General features: G+C 46.8%; 9 protein-coding genes across 10 annotated transcripts; 6 read left to right on the forward strand and 3 right to left on the reverse strand.

Moving 5' to 3' along the window:
- Positions 1–1,117: 1,117 nt before the first annotated feature.
- On the forward strand, positions 1,118–3,623 carry FOIG_15626 (uncharacterized protein). 2 transcript variants are annotated; one of them, XM_031217010.1, is made up of 5 exons: positions 1,118–1,203; positions 1,345–2,350; positions 2,400–2,723; positions 2,781–2,964; positions 3,015–3,623. In XM_031217010.1, exons 2-5 carry the CDS (start codon positions 1,697–1,699, stop codon positions 3,359–3,361), a joined length of 1,509 nt encoding a protein of 502 aa, XP_031053314.1. In that variant the 5' UTR covers positions 1,118–1,203; positions 1,345–1,696; the 3' UTR covers positions 3,362–3,623. The 2 variants fall into 2 exon arrangements, with proteins under 2 accessions (XP_031053314.1, XP_031053313.1); XM_031217009.1 differs by lacking the exon at positions 1,118–1,203 and having other exon boundaries at positions 1,220–2,350.
- FOIG_15627 (murein transglycosylase) lies at positions 3,484–5,258 on the reverse strand (the record flags this gene model as incomplete). The annotated part of the gene is made up of 7 exons (XM_031217011.1): positions 3,484–3,569; positions 3,620–3,925; positions 3,977–4,190; positions 4,242–4,376; positions 4,426–4,633; positions 4,689–4,767; positions 4,820–5,258. 7 exons carry the CDS (start codon positions 5,256–5,258, stop codon positions 3,484–3,486), a joined length of 1,467 nt encoding a protein of 488 aa, XP_031053315.1.
- Positions 5,259–6,190: 932 nt separating this feature from the next.
- On the forward strand, positions 6,191–7,663 carry FOIG_15628 (uncharacterized protein; the record flags this gene model as incomplete). The annotated part of the gene is made up of 1 exon (XM_031217012.1): positions 6,191–7,663. The coding sequence occupies one exon, from the start codon at positions 6,191–6,193 to the stop codon at positions 7,661–7,663; it is 1,473 nt and encodes a 490-aa protein (XP_031053316.1).
- A 778-nt stretch (positions 7,664–8,441) lies between these two features.
- On the forward strand, positions 8,442–10,148 carry FOIG_15629 (uncharacterized protein; the record flags this gene model as incomplete). The annotated part of the gene is made up of 1 exon (XM_031217013.1): positions 8,442–10,148. One exon carries the CDS (start codon positions 8,442–8,444, stop codon positions 10,146–10,148), a length of 1,707 nt encoding a protein of 568 aa, XP_031053317.1.
- Positions 10,149–11,827: 1,679 nt separating this feature from the next.
- On the forward strand, positions 11,828–14,070 carry FOIG_15630 (uncharacterized protein). Its single transcript, XM_031217014.1, has 2 exons — positions 11,828–12,228; positions 12,282–14,070. The coding sequence occupies exons 1-2, from the start codon at positions 11,947–11,949 to the stop codon at positions 13,461–13,463; spliced, it is 1,464 nt and encodes a 487-aa protein (XP_031053318.1). The 5' UTR covers positions 11,828–11,946; the 3' UTR covers positions 13,464–14,070.
- Positions 13,522–15,116, reverse strand: FOIG_15631 (CMGC/SRPK protein kinase; the record flags this gene model as incomplete). The annotated part of the gene is made up of 3 exons (XM_031217015.1): positions 13,522–14,189; positions 14,236–14,801; positions 14,854–15,116. 3 exons carry the CDS (start codon positions 15,114–15,116, stop codon positions 13,651–13,653), a joined length of 1,368 nt encoding a protein of 455 aa, XP_031053319.1. The 3' UTR covers positions 13,522–13,650.
- A 2,027-nt stretch (positions 15,117–17,143) lies between these two features.
- Positions 17,144–17,392, forward strand: FOIG_15632 (uncharacterized protein; the record flags this gene model as incomplete). The annotated part of the gene is made up of 1 exon (XM_031217016.1): positions 17,144–17,392. The coding sequence occupies one exon, from the start codon at positions 17,144–17,146 to the stop codon at positions 17,390–17,392; it is 249 nt and encodes an 82-aa protein (XP_031053320.1).
- A 781-nt stretch (positions 17,393–18,173) lies between these two features.
- Positions 18,174–19,182, forward strand: FOIG_15633 (uncharacterized protein). Its single transcript, XM_031217017.1, has 2 exons — positions 18,174–18,538; positions 18,599–19,182. Exons 1-2 carry the CDS (start codon positions 18,267–18,269, stop codon positions 19,047–19,049), a joined length of 723 nt encoding a protein of 240 aa, XP_031053321.1. The 5' UTR covers positions 18,174–18,266; the 3' UTR covers positions 19,050–19,182.
- Positions 19,183–19,326: 144 nt separating this feature from the next.
- Positions 19,327–20,417, reverse strand: FOIG_15634 (uncharacterized protein; the record flags this gene model as incomplete). Its single annotated transcript, XM_031217018.1, has 2 exons — positions 19,327–19,487; positions 19,538–20,417. 2 exons carry the CDS (start codon positions 20,415–20,417, stop codon positions 19,327–19,329), a joined length of 1,041 nt encoding a protein of 346 aa, XP_031053322.1.
- Positions 20,418–21,939: the final 1,522 nt, after the last annotated feature.

A 21,939-nucleotide genomic window follows, 5' to 3' on the forward strand; every position in this document is an offset into this window, starting at 1 on the left:
ATGAATAGAAATTGTCCGATGTTGTCTTAATAGAGTCACTGATGATAACTTAATCGAGTCTGCGAAATAGAGTTCAAGGACCCTTGCTCTTTCTTGGCATTGCTAAGAATTAGTGAGCGATTAAGCATTGATATTGATCACCCCACCAACTCGCTGAGGCTATGCTTGAATCCATCAGAGATGAGCTCTAATGTTGACAGTATATGAATATTGCAATCAATTGACTACTTCCATCCTAGCGCAGTAACGCTTATCACGACTTCTCGATCGGGATTGTCAATTGATATTTTGCGCTACTCTGTCCCGTGACCAACGTGAGGTCAAATGATAGGGTATGCTCCAAGCTGCAAACTAAGCTTATCGCTGTTTAAGTTAAGCATACCTGAATTTTTTAATTTCTATTAATATAAGCCTATTTAAAACTAAGAAACTATAGTTACGATGTTAAGAAGTGGTATAGGCCCTATTCTTTTGTTACCTGACTAACAGAGGCTTTTGTTTTTGGGTTATTAGTCTAGCAGTCTAATCGCCACACATAATTAGGTTGACAAGCGGCTATTTTCCTTATTCATAAGCCAATGAGGCGATGGTTGAAAATGCTATATATACAAGTCATGGCCATAGAGTCCAGGCTCAACGCCCCTCGATGACCGAGCGAAACTGTTAGCTCTTGCTTTTATGACCGCCTTTACCTGGCTCGAGACATATCAGGTGACAGCATCTGTTGGGTCAACCCAGCATTTATCGGTCTTTTGTCCGATATGCAGTTTGCTTGCTCTCCGCATTGCCGATCACAACATCCATTTTGCCTAATAGTGACAATGCACTTGATTGGTTGAACGGGAATACCTGCATCGGTTTACTGTTGCATTCAAACCCCAATTCGCGCTTCAAGATAGGAAATCTCGGAAGTTACATTGCAAAAGTACCTCGGCATGCTTTTGAGACTGTGTCGATGGCTACTTCTGGCTCCGAGAGTGGTCTAAACCGCACGGTGAAAGTGCGAAGCTTTCTCGCATCAGCGATGAGGCATCGCAAGAAGTACTCACCTAAGAATGCTGCCTGTCGGGTCACAGCATCAGCCCGGCCAGCGATCTGTTTTCCGCATCGAATATCTGTCTCGGTGAGATCTGGTTCATCTCGGAATCAGGTGTTGTGGATAAGAGAACATGCAAATGCATCCAACTCCATAATGTTATCTCCGTAGGTGCAGCCTAATACAACCCTCACATCCTCCATCCCAATCCGTACAACACCCATCAAACAGCACATACGAAAAAAACAGCGTCCTCCCCACAAGTGAGCGGGTCATCATGACACCACTGGTTGTTCCCCGAGTCATAGACCTTGCTCGTGCCCATTTTACCCCAGAATCAACCCGACTCAGCTGCGGGGCAGTCTCGTCAATTGCGGGGGATGATCTACCGACTTCAAGCAATCACCTTGTTTCTCGTTGGCCAGACTGTTGGTGATGTTACATTTTTCGCTGATCTTGGTGAAATGTTACCAATGATGATGGAGATTCGGTGTATTCCTTTGCCGAAACTTGTGCCGGGTCTGCTCTTTTCTCGTTTGGGAGGGCTTTATATACCGTCATTGGAGCTGAAGTCTTGGTCTTTTTATCCCCCAACTCTCTTCGTCTTTCACTGAAGTAGTAAATCTCGTTTATTCGCCACTCAGTACTCTTGACGCAATAATGGACACAGGCAAGGCATCCGTCCAGATGGACGAAGGCGATACCCCCGCCGCCGGTCGTGAGCAAAACCTCGAATCATGGGATTTTAACAACCAAACCGAAGAATGGCGAAAAGACTTCGACAAGAAACTCCTCCGCAAAGTCGATATGCGACTAATGCCAACTCTCGTCATCATGTATCTCCTCAACTTTCTCGACCGCTCGAATCTCGCACAAGCAAGACAAGGCTCCCTCGAAGAAGATCTCGGCATGTCAGGCACAGATTTCAACCTCGCCACGTCGATCTTCTTCGTGGGATATTTACTCATGCAACTCCCCTCCAATCTCATCCTGACAAAACTTCGGCCGTCGCTGTACCTTAGTGCTTCGTGTTGTCTTTGGGGCGTGGTGTCGACGTGTAATGCTGCTTCTGATAGCTTCACCCACTTAATTGTGATTCGGTTCTTTCTTGGTTTTGTTGAAGCGCCGTTTTTTCCGGGGGCGGTGTTTTTGATGAGTTCGTGGTATACGAGAGCGGAGCTTACTCGGCGCATTGCTTGGCTTTATTCAGGAAATGCGCTGGCGAATATGTTTGGGGGTGTTTTAGGTGCCGCCATTCTCGGTGATCTTGAGGGAGCTCATGGCATCGCCGGTTGGAGATGGCTTTTCATCATCGTGAGTTCAATTTCGGCATTGGGTTAAAGCATGGCTAACAAGCAAGTAGGAAGGCGTAGCCGCTATCGGATTCTCTTTCATCGCCGCAGTCGCTCTGCCCAATTACCCTCACACCACCAAATGGTTGACCCAAGAAGAGCGAGCATTCGCAGCATGGCGCTTGGCACAAGATATTAGCGAAGTCGACGCCTACGGCGAAAAGACAATCTGGGACGGTGTCAAGTTGGCTGTACGCGATTATCGACTCTACCTCTTCGTTCTTCTTCAGCACGTCAGCTTGATTTCCCAGACGTTTCAATATTTCTTCCCAACAATTGTTGGAACGCTTGGTTATGGAAAGATCACCACCCTGTGGCTCACTGCACCTGCTTGGGTAAGTTTGAGATACTATTATTTGAATTAGAGTGGGATTTACTGACTTATCTTGTAGTTTGCGACTTTCCTCCTCTCGGTCTGCGTAACGTTGAGCTCTGCCAAGACGAATGATAGATCGCTGCATATTATTTGCCTCATGCTTGTAGCAGCTATTGGAAACGCGATTGCAGCTGCGACGACCGTCGTTGGAGCTCGCTTCTTTGCCATGTTTCTCATGCCCATGGGCTCTGTTGCTTCTTGTGAGTATGCAACTCCCCTCAGTCCCAAATCCGCAACTAACATTTCACAGATCAAATCATCGTATCATGGGTCGCAAACTCCTTCCCCCGTCCCTTGGTAAAACGATCAGCCGTCATCGCCATCTGCAACATGATCGGCAACACAGCCAGTATTTACGGATCCTACATGTATCCCAGCAAAGACGGTCCCCAATACACCCCAGGTGGAAGTGCTAATGCCGCGATCTGTGTTATCGTCGCTCTCCTTGCTCTGTTACTGCGATATGTTCATAAATGGGAGAACAAGAAGTTGGATAAGGCAGAGGCTGAAGCGAATGCCGTGGCTACTGAGGATGGAAAGATCGACATGGCTGCAGCTACGGGAACACAACGATCAGGGTTTAGGTATATTTACTAGATGGTTGTCTCATAGCTAGCAGTTATTTAAGACAATCACTCATGTTTTGAGACGCTTCCTTCGCTCACCGGAACTGCTGTGTTATTGGTAGAGTGTCACAGACCGCTGGCGGTGTCGGTACCTCAAAAGGATCCCCAGTAATGCTTATCATAGTCACCCTCCGGCTTCCACAGAGCAGCCGGTGTATAAACCGGAATGGGCACATCAGCTAAAGCAATAGTCAGCGCATATACATATAAAGCTCATCAAGTAACTTACTCCCATAACCAGTGCTTGCCGCAGCCCATGTAGGGAATGATGGAGCTGCCCAACCGGTAGGTGTAGCCGTGACAGTGTAAGTGCTGGTGTATGCGGTAGGTGCCTGGCCAGAAGAAAGCGACTTGATGCCATTCGCCTGTCCATAAGAATTATCGCCGTGGCCGAAGATGTTGCTGATCTTGTTGACGACTGAGGATCCAGATTCAGTCCAGATGCTGAAGTCTTCGACTGTGACGTTGGTGGCGAATGATAGATCATTAGCTACCAGGAAGAGAGGAGGTCTCTTGGAACCATCGGCGACAGATCCTGGAACATGATGGTCAGTCTTTGAAGCCATCTTATCAACTTTGCACTTACCGGAGAAGTTCTTAAAGACTAGGTTACTCAAAGCTACAGCCCCGGTATCAGGCTCAAACGTGTTCTGCCAATACTGGTTGATATCAAGGCCGTAGAGAGATGCCTTGGATCGGAAGTTCTCAAAAGTGATATTGGTAACGTGACCAGAGCCTCCGGGGTAAGTCTTGATAAATGCAATGTTGTTTCCCTGGATGATGTTGATATTGCGTGCATGCTAAAAGAACTGAGTCAATACCGTCAAGCCTTATAGGTAGGGTTTACTTACGATATTGGCGATAGATGCTGACACGTTAAGACTGCCAATCGAGATGCCGGAACCAGCTTGGTTGCAAACCAAGTTCTCGATGAGAGCATGGTTGGAAGGGCTTTTCACCGACACACATTCGTCTCGGTTTGTCACCTAATATGATAAGTATATGATCCATGAGTTTAGCTGAAGCGCTTCTTACCTCGATATCGTGGATCCAATAATTTGTGCCAACCACGTCAACCCCATCATAAGAACCCAGGTTGGCCCCTCGGATGGTGAGGTGATATACCTCGAGGTTCTCAGCAAAGTCAAAGACGATGTGAAACTTTGGGCTGTCAACGAGAATGAGGTCGTGAACAGAAGTGTTGATGGGTGAAATTATTCTGACAAGACGAGGACGGAAAGTACTTGATTGGATATAAGCATTTCGCAACTATCACTGTGCCGAAGGGGGAGACTTACTTTGCCAAGTTTCTGTAGATGTATCCCTGTCCCTGAATGGCACCCTTTCCATTCTGTGAGTAAAACTCAAAGTCGACAGCTGGTAACTTTGTCAACAAACGGAAGAGTGGAGTAGTAGACGATGTACGTACGATTTATAATGGTGAGTCCATTCTGCAAGAATTGCCCATCACCTTCACCATTGATAGTTGCGTTCAGCAGCTCAACTCCCGCAAAGCCCTGCAATACCAACTTACGATCAACAGTCCAGTTCCCACCATACGCCAAAGTGATAAGTCCATCGAGCTGAAACGCCCAATTTGTACCGTTTGACAGAATGACTGAGCGCTTGATCAGGTACTGTCCGTCTGGGACAATTAAACGGCTTCCAGCGTGTGGGAGGACGCAGGTCTTGAAGGTCTTCTCGATGGCGTCTGCTATGTCAGTGGAGTTGTCGTTTACAGCGCCGTAGTCGAGAATGTTGCACTCGTGGGTCTTTTGGGAGAGGGCTGTGAGGGGGCCGACGGGACCTGTGAGTTGGGCGGTTGCCAGGATGGCTGAGAATAAGCCTGTGATGAGAACGAGTTTCATCTTGGAGGAACTTTATTTTGGATGGTGAAGTTGGAATTCTTCTTTGAACCTCAAAGTCTAGTCTGAAATATATACTCATCCCACGGCAGATCGTAAGTACTCATGCTCACTTCGATATCTACTCCCGCTGGTTCAGAATCTATCACTGATATCCATCACGAGCACGACATATGGCCTTCATCTTACATTTTCCCCTTTAGATTGGAATGATGTTGCCGTTATTCCGGTCAGACCTACGGAGCAAGGTCTCTCGAGACGGTGACTTCACTCTTGCCATTGCACCTCACAGCGTTCAATCGTGGGCAGTGCTGATACCATCTCGGGCCATCGCTCCTTTCCGAGACTAGAACTTGTCGTCATTATACTGAGCTTTACTCCATCAAGTGCTAGAAACCCAGAGATTCCTTGTATGTACCGGTACAATGAGCAAGTAGACCTATGCCTTTGGGGGTTCCTGAGAGTCGGATCCGAATCCCTACACTTCGGCCGTTCACACCCATGCTATATCCAGAAATAGCGCGGATGTCACAATCGCTTATATGTATCCTCATTGGTGCGCTTTTTCTGATGCCGTCGATGAGCCAATCTGACAGATGGGCACTAGGTTGTTTACACACTTGATCGACATGATTGAGGCTCAATTCTGGGTAGTTTCACGATGTGAGGATGATAAGCACGGATATTCGGCACCGTCTTGATGTCGGTTACATATCATCTATTGTTTGATTGCGTGGGATGCTGGGTTATATATTTCTTGCTGTATGGCGACATAGTCTCGTTCGTCACGCCATCGCCAACCTGGACCTCGACATGTACCTCCGCGCCCAGACCCTGAGCAGAAAAGACAAGTCACGAATCTCAATATCATTCATTTCACATTTGTGGTATAGCATTACAAACCAACGCTCAGCTATTCATCTGCTCTTTTCGATATGACGGCAAAAAACGTCCTCCTGCTTGTCGCAGACGACCTAGGCAAACAACTAGGCTGCTACGGCCATCCCAATGCCAAAACTCCAAATATCGACAAACTTGCTTCCCATGGTGTAAGATTTGACAGAGCCTTTGCAAGCACCGCTTCGTGCAGTGGAAGTCGCTCTACCATCTACACCGGACTGCATACCCACCAGAATGGGCAGTATGGTCTCAACAGTGGAAAGCATCATTTCATGACATTTGATCACATCGAGTCTGGTCCTGCCATCCTAGCTAAGAACGGTGTGAGAACTGGCATCATTGGCAAGATCCACGTTGGGCCTGAGGCTGTTTATCCATGGGAGTGGAGAGCTGAGAGTTTGACGAGAGATGTCTGGTGGTCTTCTCAGAAGGCTAAAGAATTCTTTGAAGCGTCCAAAGAGAATCAAAGGCCGTTTGTTTTGACGGTTGGATATCATGACCCGCATCGTGATCGAACGCGTGGTGGCTTTGGGAATGACGAGCCGGTTGACAGGCGTATTCAAAGCGTCAAGTATCGGCCTGAAAATATGGTCGTTCCCAAATTCTTGTCCAACACTCCTGGGGCCAGACAAGAGCTTGCAGAGTATCTGGAAGCCATTAGTCGCTTAGATCAGGGCATTGGTTTTATACTCGATGAGCTTGAGAACGCAGGCCTTGCGTCGAATACATTGGTCATCTTCATGAGCGATAATGGGCCTCCGTTTATGAACTCAAAGACAACTTTATACGACGCTGGTGTTCAGCTACCACTTATTGTTCGCCACCCAGGTTTCGGAGCCTCTGTCAACACAAACCTGGTGTCGTATGTGGACATTCTACCAACAATCCTCGACTGGACACTTGGCCCAGCCGCGGAAGAGCCCAAGAAACAATTATCAGGTCGCTCGTTCCTGCAGATTCTTAATCAAGAAGAGGACCTTGATGTATGGGACCACGTATTTGGCTCACACACGTTCCACGAGTCTACCAACTACTGGCCCACTCGCTTCATCCGCACACGGCGCTACAAGTACCATCGCAACATCGCGTGGAGGCTCGATTTCCCATTTGCAAACGACATCTACGGATCGTTGACGTGGGAAGATATCCGCAACTCAGAAGACAACCCAAAGAAGATTGGACAGAGGAACTTGAAAGATTACTTCTTCCGCCCGGCTGAAGAGCTGTATGACTTGGAGCAAGACCCGCAGGAAGTTGTGAATCTAGCTAAAGACCCTAAGTATAAAGAGGTTTTGGAGGAGTTGAGGGATAGGCTTGAGGATTGGCAAAGGAGGACGAATGACCCCTGGCTTTACCGGGATGGAGTTTCTGTGCTGTTGAATAAGCATCATCTTGATGCTGGTTTGGAAGTTCCTGATAAATGGGATCTCGATGTTGAGCATCCTGAAACAAAGGGAGTTGTAAAGTACAAGAATCTGCCGTTTGGTATAGCTGGGACACGAGATTGATCGCTAGAATACTGGGTATCTTTCTAGAGTTACAAAGAATACATTTTACTTGACTTCATGAATCAAAGCTGAGTGATATGTCGATCAGCCACCGTAAGGTCCCAGTTTGCTTTTAAAACGGTGGCAAACATCCAAAAGAATCGGCGTATTCTCTTCGCCTGTTACGGCCACGTAGTTCTTTTGGCATGTGAACATTCACGATAAAAGTATTGATGAAATTACTCCTTCTGCTGCTCACACGCGGTATCAAAGTTTCACGGTGTTTGTCATTGCGCCATGCACATTGGCTCATGCGATTGGGAAAGTCTTGGTAACACGGCCTATCGCTTGTCATCCCGACTAACCGTATACAACCCCCAAAAAGACCCCCATCCTTTGTATATGTACATTCCTTTGCGTGGGAGGGCCGGTACATAGCTCCGGGTGGCATCCTGCATATGGTAATAGGTGTTGGGGGTAGCTGGTCAATCCCCATTTATCCCCATAATGTCGTGATGGCTTCTCGGATCATCGGTGCCGAGATGCACAAGGTAGTAGGCTTGAATTGATGGTTATCTCTGGAACTGGGGGCCCGGCTGGTCACACCATCTGCACGCACCATCACGTTGAAGATGACCGTTTGCGCTGGTTGTCAGTCAGATTCTTAAAGAATCACAGGAAGGGTTTACATATAAGAGGCATAACTGTCTCTCTTGTAAATACAGAGTCACCAAGCTGATTCCTACAAGCTTTCAATTGTTATATACTTTCAGGGACATTTGGCCCTTCACTGCCCAGAATGGCTCACCCTAGTCATCTCGTCCATCAAGACATTGACGCAAAGGCACCATCCTTTGAAGTCACCTCTCCCAAAGACGAAGCGACCGATCTGGTAGAGCCCCAAGATACCAGCCGAAACATCGGCATCTGGGAAGCCCTCACCCGTCGCAACAAACCCGCCGACCTCGACGCCATCGCCACTGAGCGTAGTGTCTTTGACGATCCCCACCTCTCCCAATTCTACCAGCCACCACCAGAGTATGAGAACTTCCATCGCTTCGACCCAAGCGAAAGATGGACTTATCGCGAAGAATACGCCGTTCGCCGCAAGACTGACCTAAAGATCTTCATCTGGATCCTCGTCATGTTCTTCGGTCTTAACATCGATCGTGGTAATCTCGGCAACGCAGCTGCTGATAATTTACTCGATGATCTCAAGCTTAATACCAACGACTTTAACAATGCGCAGAACATGTATCGCATTGGATTCCTCGTTGCAGAGATTCCTTCGCAGATGATCGGCAAGCGTCTTGGCCCTGATCGCTGGATCCCTGTTCAGATCATCCTCTGGAGTTTAGCGTCGGGCGGACAGTTCTTCATGCATAACCGTGCAGGATTCTTTGCATGCCGTTTCTTTATCGGCTTGTTCATGGGTGGTTTTATCCCAGACTCGATCCTCTATCTCTCGTACTTCTACAAGAAGACTGAGATGCCTATACGTCTTGCCCTCTTCTGGTTCGTCGATTCCATGTCTGGTGTTGTTGCTTCGTTCATGGCATACGGTATTCTACATATGCGCGGTGTCGCTGGGAGAGAGGGCTGGCGTTGGTTGTTCCTCTTGGAAGCTTTGATCAGCTTGGTAGTTGGCGTTCTGAGTTTCCTGTTCCTCGTCCCTGGACCAACACAGACCAAGACGTGGTGGAATCCTTCGGGTTACTTTACCGAGCGTGAGGAGAAGATCATTGTTAATCGTGTTCTTCGGGATGATCCGTCCAAGAGCGGTATGCATAATCGCGAACCGATTACGTTAGGGATGCTTTGGAAGAGTCTCAAAGATTACGACCTCTGGCCTGTGTACGCTATTGGCATACTGTTTGAGATTCCGACCGCACCGCCTAAAACTTACCTAACGTTGTCGCTTCGAGCTTTAGGCTTTAGTACTTTCAACACTACGCTCTTGGCGATTCCTGCTACAGTTTTTGCCGCTGTCAACATGCTCTGGATTACCTTTCTTACTGAGAAGTTCCATCAAATCGCCTTGTTCGGTCTCCTCACCCAGCTTTGGGTCCTTCCCTTACTCATCGTTGAGTACACATCGGTCCAAAATTTATCGCATTGGGCCCAATACGCTGTGGCATTCTTGATCATCGGCCAGCCCTCCGTGCATGCAGCTCAAGTTGGTTGGTGCTCCAGACTGTCCGGCTCAGTCCGAACCCGAGCCATCAGTGCGGCTTTGTACAACATCACCATCCAATTGTCGGGCATTGCTTCGTCCAACATTTACCGTGAGGATGACAAGCCGCTTTATCATCGCGGAAACAAGAACTTGATTGGCATCACAGTGGGAACTATCTTTGCATATGCTTTTGCCAAGGGCTATTATACCTACCGGAATAAGTCCAAGAGGACTAAGTGGGAGAGCATGACTGCGCACGAAAAAGCGAATTACCTCAACAATACTAGCGACCAGGGTAACAAACGTTTGGACTTTTTCTTCGATAACTAGTCGAGCAAGCTGTAGATAGAACGCCAGTGTATGGAATAGACTCTTGGGCTCTCTAAAGAATAATTTCATATGTTTACTATGAAGTGTCTTGTACCGAGAGACAAAGTGCCGGGTCGCTCTTATGTCTCAGGGCATTATGTTACAATTCAATGAATTTGAGTCAAGCTGTCATCTTGAATGAGCTCTAAAACTATTATATAACTTCCCGTAACCAGCAGTTATTCTAGTATGGTTCCCTCCTCGAATAGCACTGCGTTTTCAAAGTGCCCGTAATGACCTCAATCAAAGACCTAGAAACTATAATCGCATCTGAAAAATAGACATGCAAGACATACCTGATGATGAATGCTGCAGTCTGCACGCGAGGATTTCTCATGATTAGAGATCATTAATAACTTGGTGACTTTGGGTCCATCTCATTCGCCCGTGGTGGCCTGTAAGACTTGGAAAACTGTCGGAGACTGTTCAATACTATTAAATGAGTCATTTGACGATAACCGGGGACAAAAAAGAACTTTTGTGAGAAAGGATCAAGCAAGAGAAGCAATCTATTTTTTCCTCAGCCTTAACCACCTCTCGGTGATTATTGCAACCAGGATGTTGAGCACAGAATAGCCAAGTGATCAGTTTGCTTCCTCCTAGTATTGGACACTTTACTACGTCGGCTGTTATCTCCCCTATCTGCAAGAAAGTAGACATATCCTCAATGGATTCGTAACTAGTTTTCTCGAAACGCGCCCGCCAGTGATTGACGCCATCATTGGCTAGACAGAGTATCGCAGAACGGCATGAAAGACGGCAACGCTGGAAAGGTGGCCAAAGTCATTTAGAAGAACGAATACATGGGCAGAGTGTTTGGGTGGAACTGAGGGTGGGTTAGATCATGGTGTTACAACGAATGACGCGGTTGAGAAGTATGAGAACTTGGACTCTCAAGTGGTTGAACTCTCAGGCCCGTGTCCTCGATGAGCAGTGCTCAGGCACATTTACTATTATTATCTCGTACAGAGATCGTCAGGGGTGCCTCACGTGCTATAATCTAGTCTAGTGCAAAAGTCAGCGCTTCAAATAGTGACAAAAACTATGACTTAAGCATAGATAACCGCGGAGCAAAAAAACAAGCTTGAATCTGCGATCGGCATTAATCCCCTATTCGTCCCCATAACAATTCCTCCAATCACCCCCCGCCAAGCCCGCTCCAAGGTCACATTGCGTCTTTAAACTTCAAGATAAGATTAAAAAAATGCCATCGGCGCTATGTCCGAGAAAAGAAGTCTATCCAATAAGCTTAACTTACCTGCCGAACTAGGATTGGTACACTCGCCGCCAAGGATTGCGAAAGATATACCTTGTATCCAATGAGATTCGGCGTGTTAGAACTTTTGTAAGACATTCTTTGTGCAGAGTGGCTTCTTGGGTTGCAATGGAGAACCTTGGTGGTGCCTGTGGAGTTGATCATAGGTTCTGATAACAGAGCGGGTGTGCGGTAGACACCTTCCAGATCTGGGGTATTTCCGGGTAGACAGGAAATGCCGTCACTATCGCCAAGTTGAGATAATGGTTCGGTGCGACGCTGGGGAGGCGATGATTGGTGAAGGGGAGATCTCGAGGCGCGAACGTGCATTGACCCTCCGGCTGTGATCGCTTATGGTAGGATTGCCGGTATACGTGATCTACAAAGATTCCAACACTGCATCCCCAGATAGCCATACCGCCAGTTGATACATAAAAGGCACCCTCTCCTCGCCAAACATGTTGGTCTTCTCACTCCATCCCCAACTATCATCCTCAACCTCTCATGATGGTCAAGTCCACTCTGCTCCTCGGCGCCCTCGCCGCTGTCAGCTCCTATGTCGCCGCCAAGGAGATCAAGGTGAACGAGGAGAAGGCCGCTAGGCTGTACGACTCGGGCGAGGTGCACAACAAGCTCATGGCCAGCAAGCAGGCTGTCTGGGCTAAGCAGGAGGCTGCTGGTGCTTTCGCCAGCGAGCAGTATCCCAAGCTCGGCTACACCAAGTGTGTCAAGGGTTACGCAGAGGCTATCAAGGGTGATGCCAACAACACCTTTGCCTGCCACAACGTTAGTATTACCCTTCTGGGGGGTATCGGTTACACTGGCTAACGAATCTCTAGGCTGATCTTTACTCGTTCTTGAGCCATGCTGCGCTTGGTAGCACGGGTGGTCGAGGTTCGTCCTCTTGGGGATGGACTTCCGATAACGGACGTGAGTTTGTCGCTATCGGTCAGTACGACGGCACTGCTTTCGCGGAGATCACCAAGAAGGGACAGCTCGTCTACCTTGGCCGTCTGCCCGAGTACTCTGTCCCCTCCCAGTGGCGCGAGATCCGCACGTACAAGAACTACGTCATCATCGGATCCGAAGCTGTCGGCCATGGTATTCAGATCTTCGACATGAAGAAGCTCCTCAAGATCAACCCCAAGCGTCCTGTTGTCTTTGACGCAAAGAAGGATCTCACCAGCCACTTTTCTGCCCTGCTGCCTGTTGGTCGAGCTCACAATGTTGTTGTCAATGAGGAGTTGAAGTACGGTGTTGCTGTTGGTGCTCAGCCGCGCAATGACTCCAACTGTCTTTCTGGACTTAACTTCTTTGATCTTACTGATCCTTCTAACCCAGAGTCTCTTGGATGCGCCAAGGGCGATGGCTATGTTCACGATGCGCAGTGTCTTGTTTACCGTGGTCCTGATAAGCGTTACCAGGGTCGTGATATCTGCTACGGATATAATGAGGATACCCTGACTATCTACGATGTCACTGATAAGGCTAATGTCACCAACATTATCTCCAAGATCTCTTATGAGGGTGCTTCTTACACTCACCAAGGCTGGGTTCTGGACACTCAGAACCAAGAGTTTCTCGTCATGGACGACGAACTCGATGAGCGTGATGGTAAGGGTCCTGGTGCTGACGGTTATCCCGTTACCTTCATCTGGGACATCCGTGATCTTGAGAACCCCAAGCAGACCGGTGTTTTCAAGCACCCCACCAAGTCCATCGATCACAACCAGTACGTCATCAACAACTACATCTACCAGTCCCACTACGGCGCTGGTCTCCGCGTCCTCGACGGCCGCTCCATTCCTCAAGATCCCACCGGTGCTGGTGTTTATGAAGCCGCCTGGTTCGACATCTACCCCGAGGATGATGCTCTCCCCGGCGGTGGCACTGTTGCTTTTGTTGGAACTTGGTCTTCTTATGCTTACTTCAAGTCGGGATACATCTTCATCAACACTATTGAGCGTGGTGCTTTCGTTGTTAAGCTCACCAAGGATGCTTTCAAGAAGCCAAAGAACTAGAAGGTCAAGGTGCTTCACGCTGGGTTAAAGTTATGTTGACGTGTAGAGTCATGTAGTTAGCGAATCAAAACACAAATCAATAATTCCAACTACTTACTGCGCGAATGTTTCAATCTAAAATCACTACCAGTCATCCCTTTCCCTTTCCCAAGCACCTCCTTCCCATAAACTACCACCAGTACCAATCTTACTCTGCCTTCTCACTTGAATCTTCCGCAAACCATGGGTGACGGAGGATCTCTTCAGCTGAGGGTCTCTTTGCAGGATCATACTGAAGAATCCATCGAATGAGTTTCTTGACCTCCTGCGCCTCCGCCTCTGTCATCTCTGGGCTCTCCTTATCGAAGGCTTCCTCCATAGTAGACAGCATAGACGGTTCCGGCATCTTCGGCTCTTTACCCTCCTCAGCACCACCAAGCGCCCAATTATACAGTTTTCTATCCTTGGTGTAGTAGCGCGAGGAAGTCTTCCAGTGGCTGTAAAGCTCATCGGGTAGTGGGCCAAGTCTATCCTGAATCTCAAGAAGATGCTCGTCGTCTGGTTCGGTCTCGTCTTTGAATGGACCACATATGTAGAAGAGATGTCGTCCAGCGATCAACTCAAAAACCAGACATCCGAAGCTCCAGATATCCTGAGCCTTGTCGAATTCTCCTTTGAGGACTAGCTCTGGAGCGCGAAGGGCACGAGGGACTACCGGTTCCTCGGGAGGGTCGTTGAGGAAGTATGCTAATAGCTGTTAGACTAAATTCATCTGAGGAGAGAATGTACTTACCACCACCCATATCAGCTAGTTTAACTTCGAGGCTTTCATCAATGCTCGTGTGGCTAGCCAGCGGCTCTGCGGTCAACAGATACTCGGGTGCCCATTTATCCTTCTTGCCATCAAGTCTCTCAATTCGGTATTCCTCGTCCGGCGTCTCTTCCTGGCATAGGGCCGCCTCATCGCAGGAATCAATGTTGTTGAGCGAGAACAGCATATTTCCAGGCTGAAAGTCTGCGTGAGAGATACCATTCTTATGAAGAAAAGCCAACCCTTTCAAGGAGTCCCTGAGGATGCGTTTTGCCATCTGGGGCGGATACTTTATCTCACTCGGAAACTTGTCCTCTCTGTAAGCAAATTCCAGAATCATTTGATTGACGGAAGGGCCCATTGGTTCAAAAACGAGACATTTGTGCGTGCCGTTGGGGCCTTTGTGTTCAAACTCTGCGAGAATCTGCGTGGTCCTCTGAGGTGCTTCCGAGGGAGCAACCTTGGCAAGATGGTGCAGTATTTCCACCTCCTGGGATTGGTCCTCCTGGTCTGAGACAAGAATCTTCAGAGCCACGTATCGAGAGTTCCTACCAAATTGTAAGCAAACGTTCAGTGTTGAATGGGGGATGATTAACTTACCTTAAGTCGTGGGCGAGCCAGACAATAGAGAAACACCCTTCTCCAAGTTTCCGAATAACCTTGTACTGGCCATCATTGAAGATATCACCTAGATTAACCGGGTGGTAGCCTCCGGGGCGGTATTTCGCGGGATTCTCGCCAGGGGATGTGAAGTTCTTCAACCTCCGTTTGAAAGGAGCCGTTGGCGTTGGTGGAGGAGAGTCGCTTATTTCTGCCATGGTGACGTGTCCTGTAAGGGTGTTCTGAGGAGTATTTTGGAACATGTAACGAGTGGAAGCGAGGGCTTTATAAGTTTCTGGGATTCGTCACAGGCAATGGATATCACAAGTACTGTTGGTCTTGTTGAAGTGGGGCAATAGCAACTCGGGTGAATGATTGTGATGACAACAGGCCTCGATAGCAAATACTCTTTGTTCTCCATGCGGAGCCCATATGTGGCAGCCAAGATCCGTTTCAAGTTGAAAGAATCCGCTCCAAGTCGCGGGCTATATTTAGTTGCCATTACCCTTTGTCTCTGCTCTAGCCTTGGTTCCCGCTTTGAACCCGAACAAGGAAGTCGGTTCCTCTTGGTCGGTCGTGGCATCGCCATGTCCCAAACACTTTTGGGTATTGAAGAGCCATTGATCTGTGAACAATGACTTAAATTTCCACTGCCAGGGAGAACAATATATCCTGTTGTCAGTTCAGTCTAGTACATATTTCGATAATAGGTGTTCTATTTCACTACCGGTGCTGGGACCGACCTCAACCCACTCATATGCTGTTGAACATGCACAAGAACAATGAACAACCAGATGAGTCCACGTTTCACCGAGAACACTCTTGACATGAGATGTTTAATTCTTCTCTCGTAATAAAGCCTTAAGGTTGCCGGCTCTAGCCAATTTCTGTCAAATTTAGGGGTATGATGTATTTGGGTGCGCAAAAGAATCAGCAAAAGGGCCTTGCCATTAGAGCCGAAATAGCCAGGTTTACGGTAGAACAAGCTCCGGCTAGAGCTGCTTCCGCATGGGTCGAGGTTGACTGACACGATAGTAACAGTGACACGAAGAAACACTACCGTGGACTACAAAAAAGGCAAGCGTAGGTTTATTAAGCGTAAGCATGTTTATAATAGCGATGAGACAAATACTTAGAGTATAGTCAATAGTGGAATTAAAGGGCCAAGCACACTACTCCTATCTTGACTAGATCTTCTCAATCTGATAGAGCCAAGATAGTTTATCGGGCTGTGTATGGGTAGGAGTTCGGTCAATCTTTTAGGTCATTAGTTGGCGTTTCGGTGCTTGAGTTTATTTTGGTTAGGGGCTAGAGAGGCAATAAACCGATATTGGTTTCCACTCTGAGCAGCTCGCTACCTTAACCACATGTTCTACTGTGAAAAGAAAGTAACCCGACTGAGGGTCAGTCTAGATTTATGCAACGAAAATAGCCATCATCAAGTCTTTGTCCTTGGTTGCTACATCTGTCAGCAAGTTCCGCTAGTCTTCGCACAGCTCAATTCAAAGTCTAATTTCATTGCCATCGAAATTGGGCTTTGTTACCAACACTGTTCTTCCTCCCATCAAAGGAGCCCGTAGTAGCGGTGAAAGGACAGCGTAGTTCGCAAGTTCAGACAAAGAATACTGTGTGTCGTCATGTTCAAGCCCAACCTGTCACCGATGACCCGAATTTCTTCTACCTGGGTAGCAAACATTCTTTGTTCTGACCTGGAGGGGCACTGGACACAGCGACCATTTGCATTGGATCAAAAAAAGCTTCCTCCGAGTTTTTGTCGTCTGCATGTGGTGGCTGTTTTCCTTTGTTCACGCTCTGACCTTGGCATTCGCTTTGTGACAGAACAGCAAAATTGAATGGCATGGCCATGGCATAGACGACCTTGCCAGGATTGCTCAGCCTCCAACAAGCAGAAAGTTTTGTATGCTGAGTAAATTGAATCAATTGCGCATCTGATTAGCATATCTTTTTCGTAGCTCGTCTGCAATATGAAATATGCTAGGGATGTAGTTGTTAGGCACAAGGTCACCATGACGGGAACACGATGGAACATAAGATATGGTCCCTGAACATAGAATCGACGACGGATTAATTGATCGAGAACATTACCTAGAGAACAGAGTTATTTCTCTGCATCTATACATATATATTCACAATTCCCTGGCTATCAACCCCGGTCTTAACAATACCAAACTCACACTGAATCTCTACACTATCTCACCTTTCGGATAGATTGACACTCTCTGTGATATACTCCAACCGCACTAACAATATCGCCACCTTCCTTGCAAACATGGACAACACCAGCGTCTCATTCGATCCTGAAAACATGTATACCAGCCAGATAAATGGCGACACCAAACGACTTGTTATCGCCAACTACACCGTGGCTCAAGCTCCTGCTAATGCTACTAACGCAAGCGTCGTGAATGGATGGCACACCAGTAAGAGCGACCCAGAGGAGCACTGTACAGTCGACTACCGATGCAATGGCAAGAACAAACGCCGTCATGTCTACGATACCGATGGGACAAACAAGTAAGCAAAAGCAATTCGATGGTGAGAGCCCGTTCCGGAGCCGTATACGCCACTGCTATCAACGGCTGGCTACTAAGATGGCAATCATGATTTCATCAACTGTGATCATGCTACCTAACCCTCTCAGAGGGATTGCCCGGTTTTATGGTGCCAGAAAGGTTCATGTTTGGTTCTTTGGCGCTCTTCGATGTATGGGGTAAGTTAAGGTAAGGTAAGTGGATGGGTTTTCTGTTCTTCTATTTAGGCAAGCTTGGCCTGGCAGGCGTTACTATAGTCAGGTTTGTATTTAGGCGTTAGACGTCTGTAGTAAAAAGAGCAAGACAACTTCCGAACAGAAAACTTCATTTTCCATTTTGAGTATCTCGTGGATTCATCCGAATTTCTTTAGTCAAATAATTAAACCAATCTTGGTAGTGATGCTCTATATGCTACGCCAACCCACTTCCTATACTACATATTGTCGGATAGACGGTCATCTTGATCCGAAAAATGCATGAAGCAATATGATTGAATATGTATAATACCAATTAACCCCTCAAGGACAAGAAAATCATCCAGTCAAAAGACGGATAAATATATTGTTTCACACCCCTTCCACGGAAGAATTCCCGTTATGCTCGTCTCAGGTTTCACCTCATGGCCCGACAAGGAAATTGCGGGCTTTCGATTCCGAACTAACCGCAACACCCCTGCACGACCAATGACAACCACAAGCGAGAGAACCGCCCTGTTTCAGGCTTCAGTCCCTAATATCGCCCGTCAATGATCAGCTCATATATAGATCTCGCATCGTCCCTCATTCTTGGCAACCTTGGCTTTTCATCCTCACTTCACTTCACTTCTTTCAGTCTATATTTCATTTCTCGTATATTTTCATCATGCTTCGTCAAGTTGCTCTTGCTGCACTTTCTGTGCTGCCCCTCGCCCTCGGCCAGGTCGCTGAGGATTTCGAGAGTGGTTGGGATAAGGTCGCTTGGCCGACTTATGCGCCTGATTGCGATCAGGGCGGTAGCGTTGAGCTTGACAAGACTACTGCTCACAGTGGAAAGAACTCTATCAAGGTCACCGGTGGACCCAATGGTTTCTGTGGGCACAAGTTCTTTGGAACTGATGCTGTTCCCGAGGGTCATGTCTATGTCCGAACTTGGATGTAAGTTTTGAGGCTCAACATGCCAAGAGAATAGCTGCTGATTACTTGTTCCAATTATAGGAAGACTGCCAAGGCTTTTGATGACTCGCACGTCACTTTCATCACTATGCCTGACGCTGCGCAGGGCAAGGGCAAGCATCTCCGCATCGGCGGCCAGAGCAAGATCATGATGTACAACCACGAATCCGACGACGCCACCCTTCCCGATCTGTCCCCCGACGGCATCGCTGCCTCCAAGAACATCCCCGCCAACACATGGCAATGTCTCGAGTACCACCTCTCCCCCGATGGTACCATCGCCACTTGGCTCAACGACAACCCCGTTCACGGTCTTGTCTACAAGCCCAATGCTCCCAGCTCTTATGCTGGCGGTTGGGCCAGGAGCAAGCCCAAGCCCAAGGTTCAGGGTGTTTACTTTGGCTGGGAGTCTTATAGCGGCGCTGTCAACACTTTCTGGTTTGATGACATTGCTATTGACTCTAAGCGCATTGGATGCGCTGTTAAGAAGTGAGCTTTGAGCTGGTTATGATGGAGTATATATGAGATTGAGTGTAGGAGTTGCCAGGTGCAACATTCTTGTATCTATTTTGAGAGTATTTACATACAACGTCCTTATGCCGACTGCGACCCTGTGATAGAGCCCATTACGAAGAGCGTAGCCAGTCAGACCTTTGATTAAAGTATCAGTTTCATTTCAATGTACGGGGATCTTTGTGGGGTTGCCCATGATCCCTTAGAACCATGCCTGCGCCAACCTTTTCAATGACTATCTGAACGACCCAAACCGCTTACTGAGTACCCAGCGCAAAGTTTCTCCTCGTACCGTAAAAGCCGACGTCTAGTGTAACCAAATCATCCAAGTAACCCAAGTCGACCTTTGACAGGCTATCATCGTCTTCACCAAAGAACTTGGCTACTCTCTTCGCAGTCCATCGAGGGTTCTCATCCGCTACTCAACAATTAACAAGATACTTTATCGAGATTAGAAAGAAAACTCACCAACCCAGTGCCCGGCCTTTGGAATGACATCGATTTCGAGATCAGATGAAACTGGCTCGAAGGTCTGTTGCAGAACCGATTTCAATCCCAGACTTGCCTCGCCACCCATACCAAGCAGCGGCACGCTCAGACGACTGTCGTTCAGCGCGGCTTTGAAGAAGTTTCCGTCCTGATAAACTGTCGAACTTGAGAACGGTCCAAGCATAGCTCTTAGAAATCCTGGCTTCGAGATACTGCTCGTGTATCTGTTGACTGTTTCTTCGCTAAAGCTTTCGACGCCAGAATAGCTCCCATGGTAGAAGTACCATTGCAAGAATTGCTTTTCCTTGCCCGACATGAGAAATTCGGCTAAATCGGGCACCTGAAAGAATGCCAACTGCCAGTTCTGATACAGATCCCAGAACGGCGCTGGGTTTGAGGATTGTTCGTAGGTGAAGCCTGGAAGAACATATTCAGCCAGAGCAAGTCTCTTGACAAGATCTGGATACTTGATAGCCAGTGCAGTTGCCATTCCAACGCCCTTATCATGCGCAAACACATACGCCGAGGTAATGTTCAGAAAATCCAGTACGCCTTTGAGATCTTCTGCCGATGCAGCGGCAGTGTAGTTCCCATCGGGAGGAACGCTCGAATCACCAGCGCCTCGGTTATCGGGGGCAATGACAGTGTAGTTCTGAGCGAGAATGGGACCGATAAATTGCCATGTAAGGCTATGTTGGGGATTTCCGTGGACGAGAAGAAGGGGCGGTCCTGAGCCTGCATATCTGAAGTGAATGCTGACGTCTTGTAGGGCAATCCGGCCGTGAGCCCAAGTGTCGAAGGATGAAGTGGCTGCCGCGAGGGAAGCCAACGAGGCGAGGGCGAGCTGAAAGAAGCGCATCTTCGTTGACATCTCAACAAGCAATGAAGCAATTAATGAATCAAGTGGTGAGTCTCATCATCATGCATCATTCCCCCTCTTTATACCAAAGCCAATATATCATCTCACTGCATAGCATTGCTGGCGATGACATAACCCCAGCCCTATGGTTTTCAAGCTCCGGATGCTCCTTTGGGGAGGTGGGTCTTGGTCACTGCAACTATTCGCTGACAATCCCGTAGGATTGGAGTAACCAGGTTGATATGCTTAAAAATTGGTGGACTGGAGAAGATCTGATTGGTTCAGAGGTAAGATGCTTACGAAAAATGGCTGACAAACCTGGCGGCTTATGGGGGGGACTCATACCTGCACAACCGGCTGTGCGTTTAGTATCACGTGTTTTTCGCATAACCGGTTATGCGGATAAGGCTAAATGTCTGACTTTGGATTAAATGCATAACTGCTATTCAATAATAATACTATTTATAATTAAAATAGCTATTTAGTGGTATTTTTCATCTTTATAACTACTTATCACTTTATATTTTATATTATTAATCTGCTGCCTGGCCTCTATTTATTGCAAATAACACAGAAGTAATATAACCTTCTAACTAATAGGATTACGCAAGAATAGTTATCTGCTTATAATATTAAGGATATAAAGAGAGCCTTGTTATATTATAAATATAACTGATACTAATATATAGAAGCCCTCTCTATTATAACTATAATATAATTAACTTAATAGTATATGCCTTCTTCTTCTTGACTCAAATTAATAAAGGGAGATACTATATACAAGATATTTATTATTATGCCTTTAGTTATACTATAAAAATAATTCCTCTATTACTCTTAATCTATATAATAAGTATTTAATATAGCTATAAGTTAATTAGTAGATATATATATAAATTAAGAGATAAATTTCTTATCTTCTCTCCTTAATATAATATCTTCCTTTAAGATATTAAGTAATCTAATAAACCCCTTAGCTTATAATATCTCTATCTCTTTAATAATAGCTTTAAATAATAATAAGAATAATAACTTTAAGATCTTTAAGGATAATACTTAAACTATCTCCTACCTAGTCCCTTTAAATTAAAATAACTAGTTTATCCTATAGCCTGCTATTACTGCAAATAACCTTCCTGGTTACTTAGGGACTAGGCAAGTAATATATAAGGCAGTAGGCTTTTTTTAGCCTATCCCCTGACTTATTCTTTATAGCTAAGAGAATCTAGGAGTATAATAGCCGGTATATAATATGTTTAATACTAATAGTTAAATAGCCTAGAATACTCCCCTAGGAGCTAATATAAATATAGGTCTCCTAATGCCGGTATAGCTTTATATAGCATATAATACCAGCTTTATTCCTACTAGGGCTCTAGTAATTATAGTAATATAAAACCAGGGATATAGCATTAAGGGAAACTAGTATACTAGCTAGCTTTATAATATGTTACGACCCTAGCGGTTACGTCACGTGTACCCCACAAAAACTCATGCAAGGCATCAACCCCTCAACGGTTAC

This window comes from Fusarium odoratissimum (genome assembly GCF_000260195.1).
Source record: "Fusarium odoratissimum NRRL 54006 unplaced genomic scaffold supercont1.55, whole genome shotgun sequence".
Taxonomy (NCBI): Eukaryota; Fungi; Ascomycota; class Sordariomycetes; order Hypocreales; family Nectriaceae; genus Fusarium; species Fusarium odoratissimum.

Coding starts and splice junctions, on each gene's coding strand:
- FOIG_15633 (XM_031217017.1), top strand. CDS start 18,267: ATGCTTCGTCAAGTTGCTCTTGCTGCACTTTCTGTGCTGCCCCTCGCC. Junction 18,539..18,598: donor GTCTATGTCCGAACTTGGAT/GTAAGTTTTGAG, acceptor TTCCAATTATAG/GAAGACTGCCAAGGCTTTTG.
- FOIG_15630 (XM_031217014.1), top strand. CDS start 11,947: ATGATGGTCAAGTCCACTCTGCTCCTCGGCGCCCTCGCCGCTGTCAGC. Junction 12,229..12,281: donor ACACCTTTGCCTGCCACAAC/GTTAGTATTACC, acceptor ACGAATCTCTAG/GCTGATCTTTACTCGTTCTT.
- FOIG_15626 (XM_031217010.1), top strand. CDS start 1,697: ATGGACACAGGCAAGGCATCCGTCCAGATGGACGAAGGCGATACCCCC. Junction 2,351..2,399: donor GGAGATGGCTTTTCATCATC/GTGAGTTCAATT, acceptor ACAAGCAAGTAG/GAAGGCGTAGCCGCTATCGG. Junction 2,965..3,014: donor CATGGGCTCTGTTGCTTCTT/GTGAGTATGCAA, acceptor AACATTTCACAG/ATCAAATCATCGTATCATGG.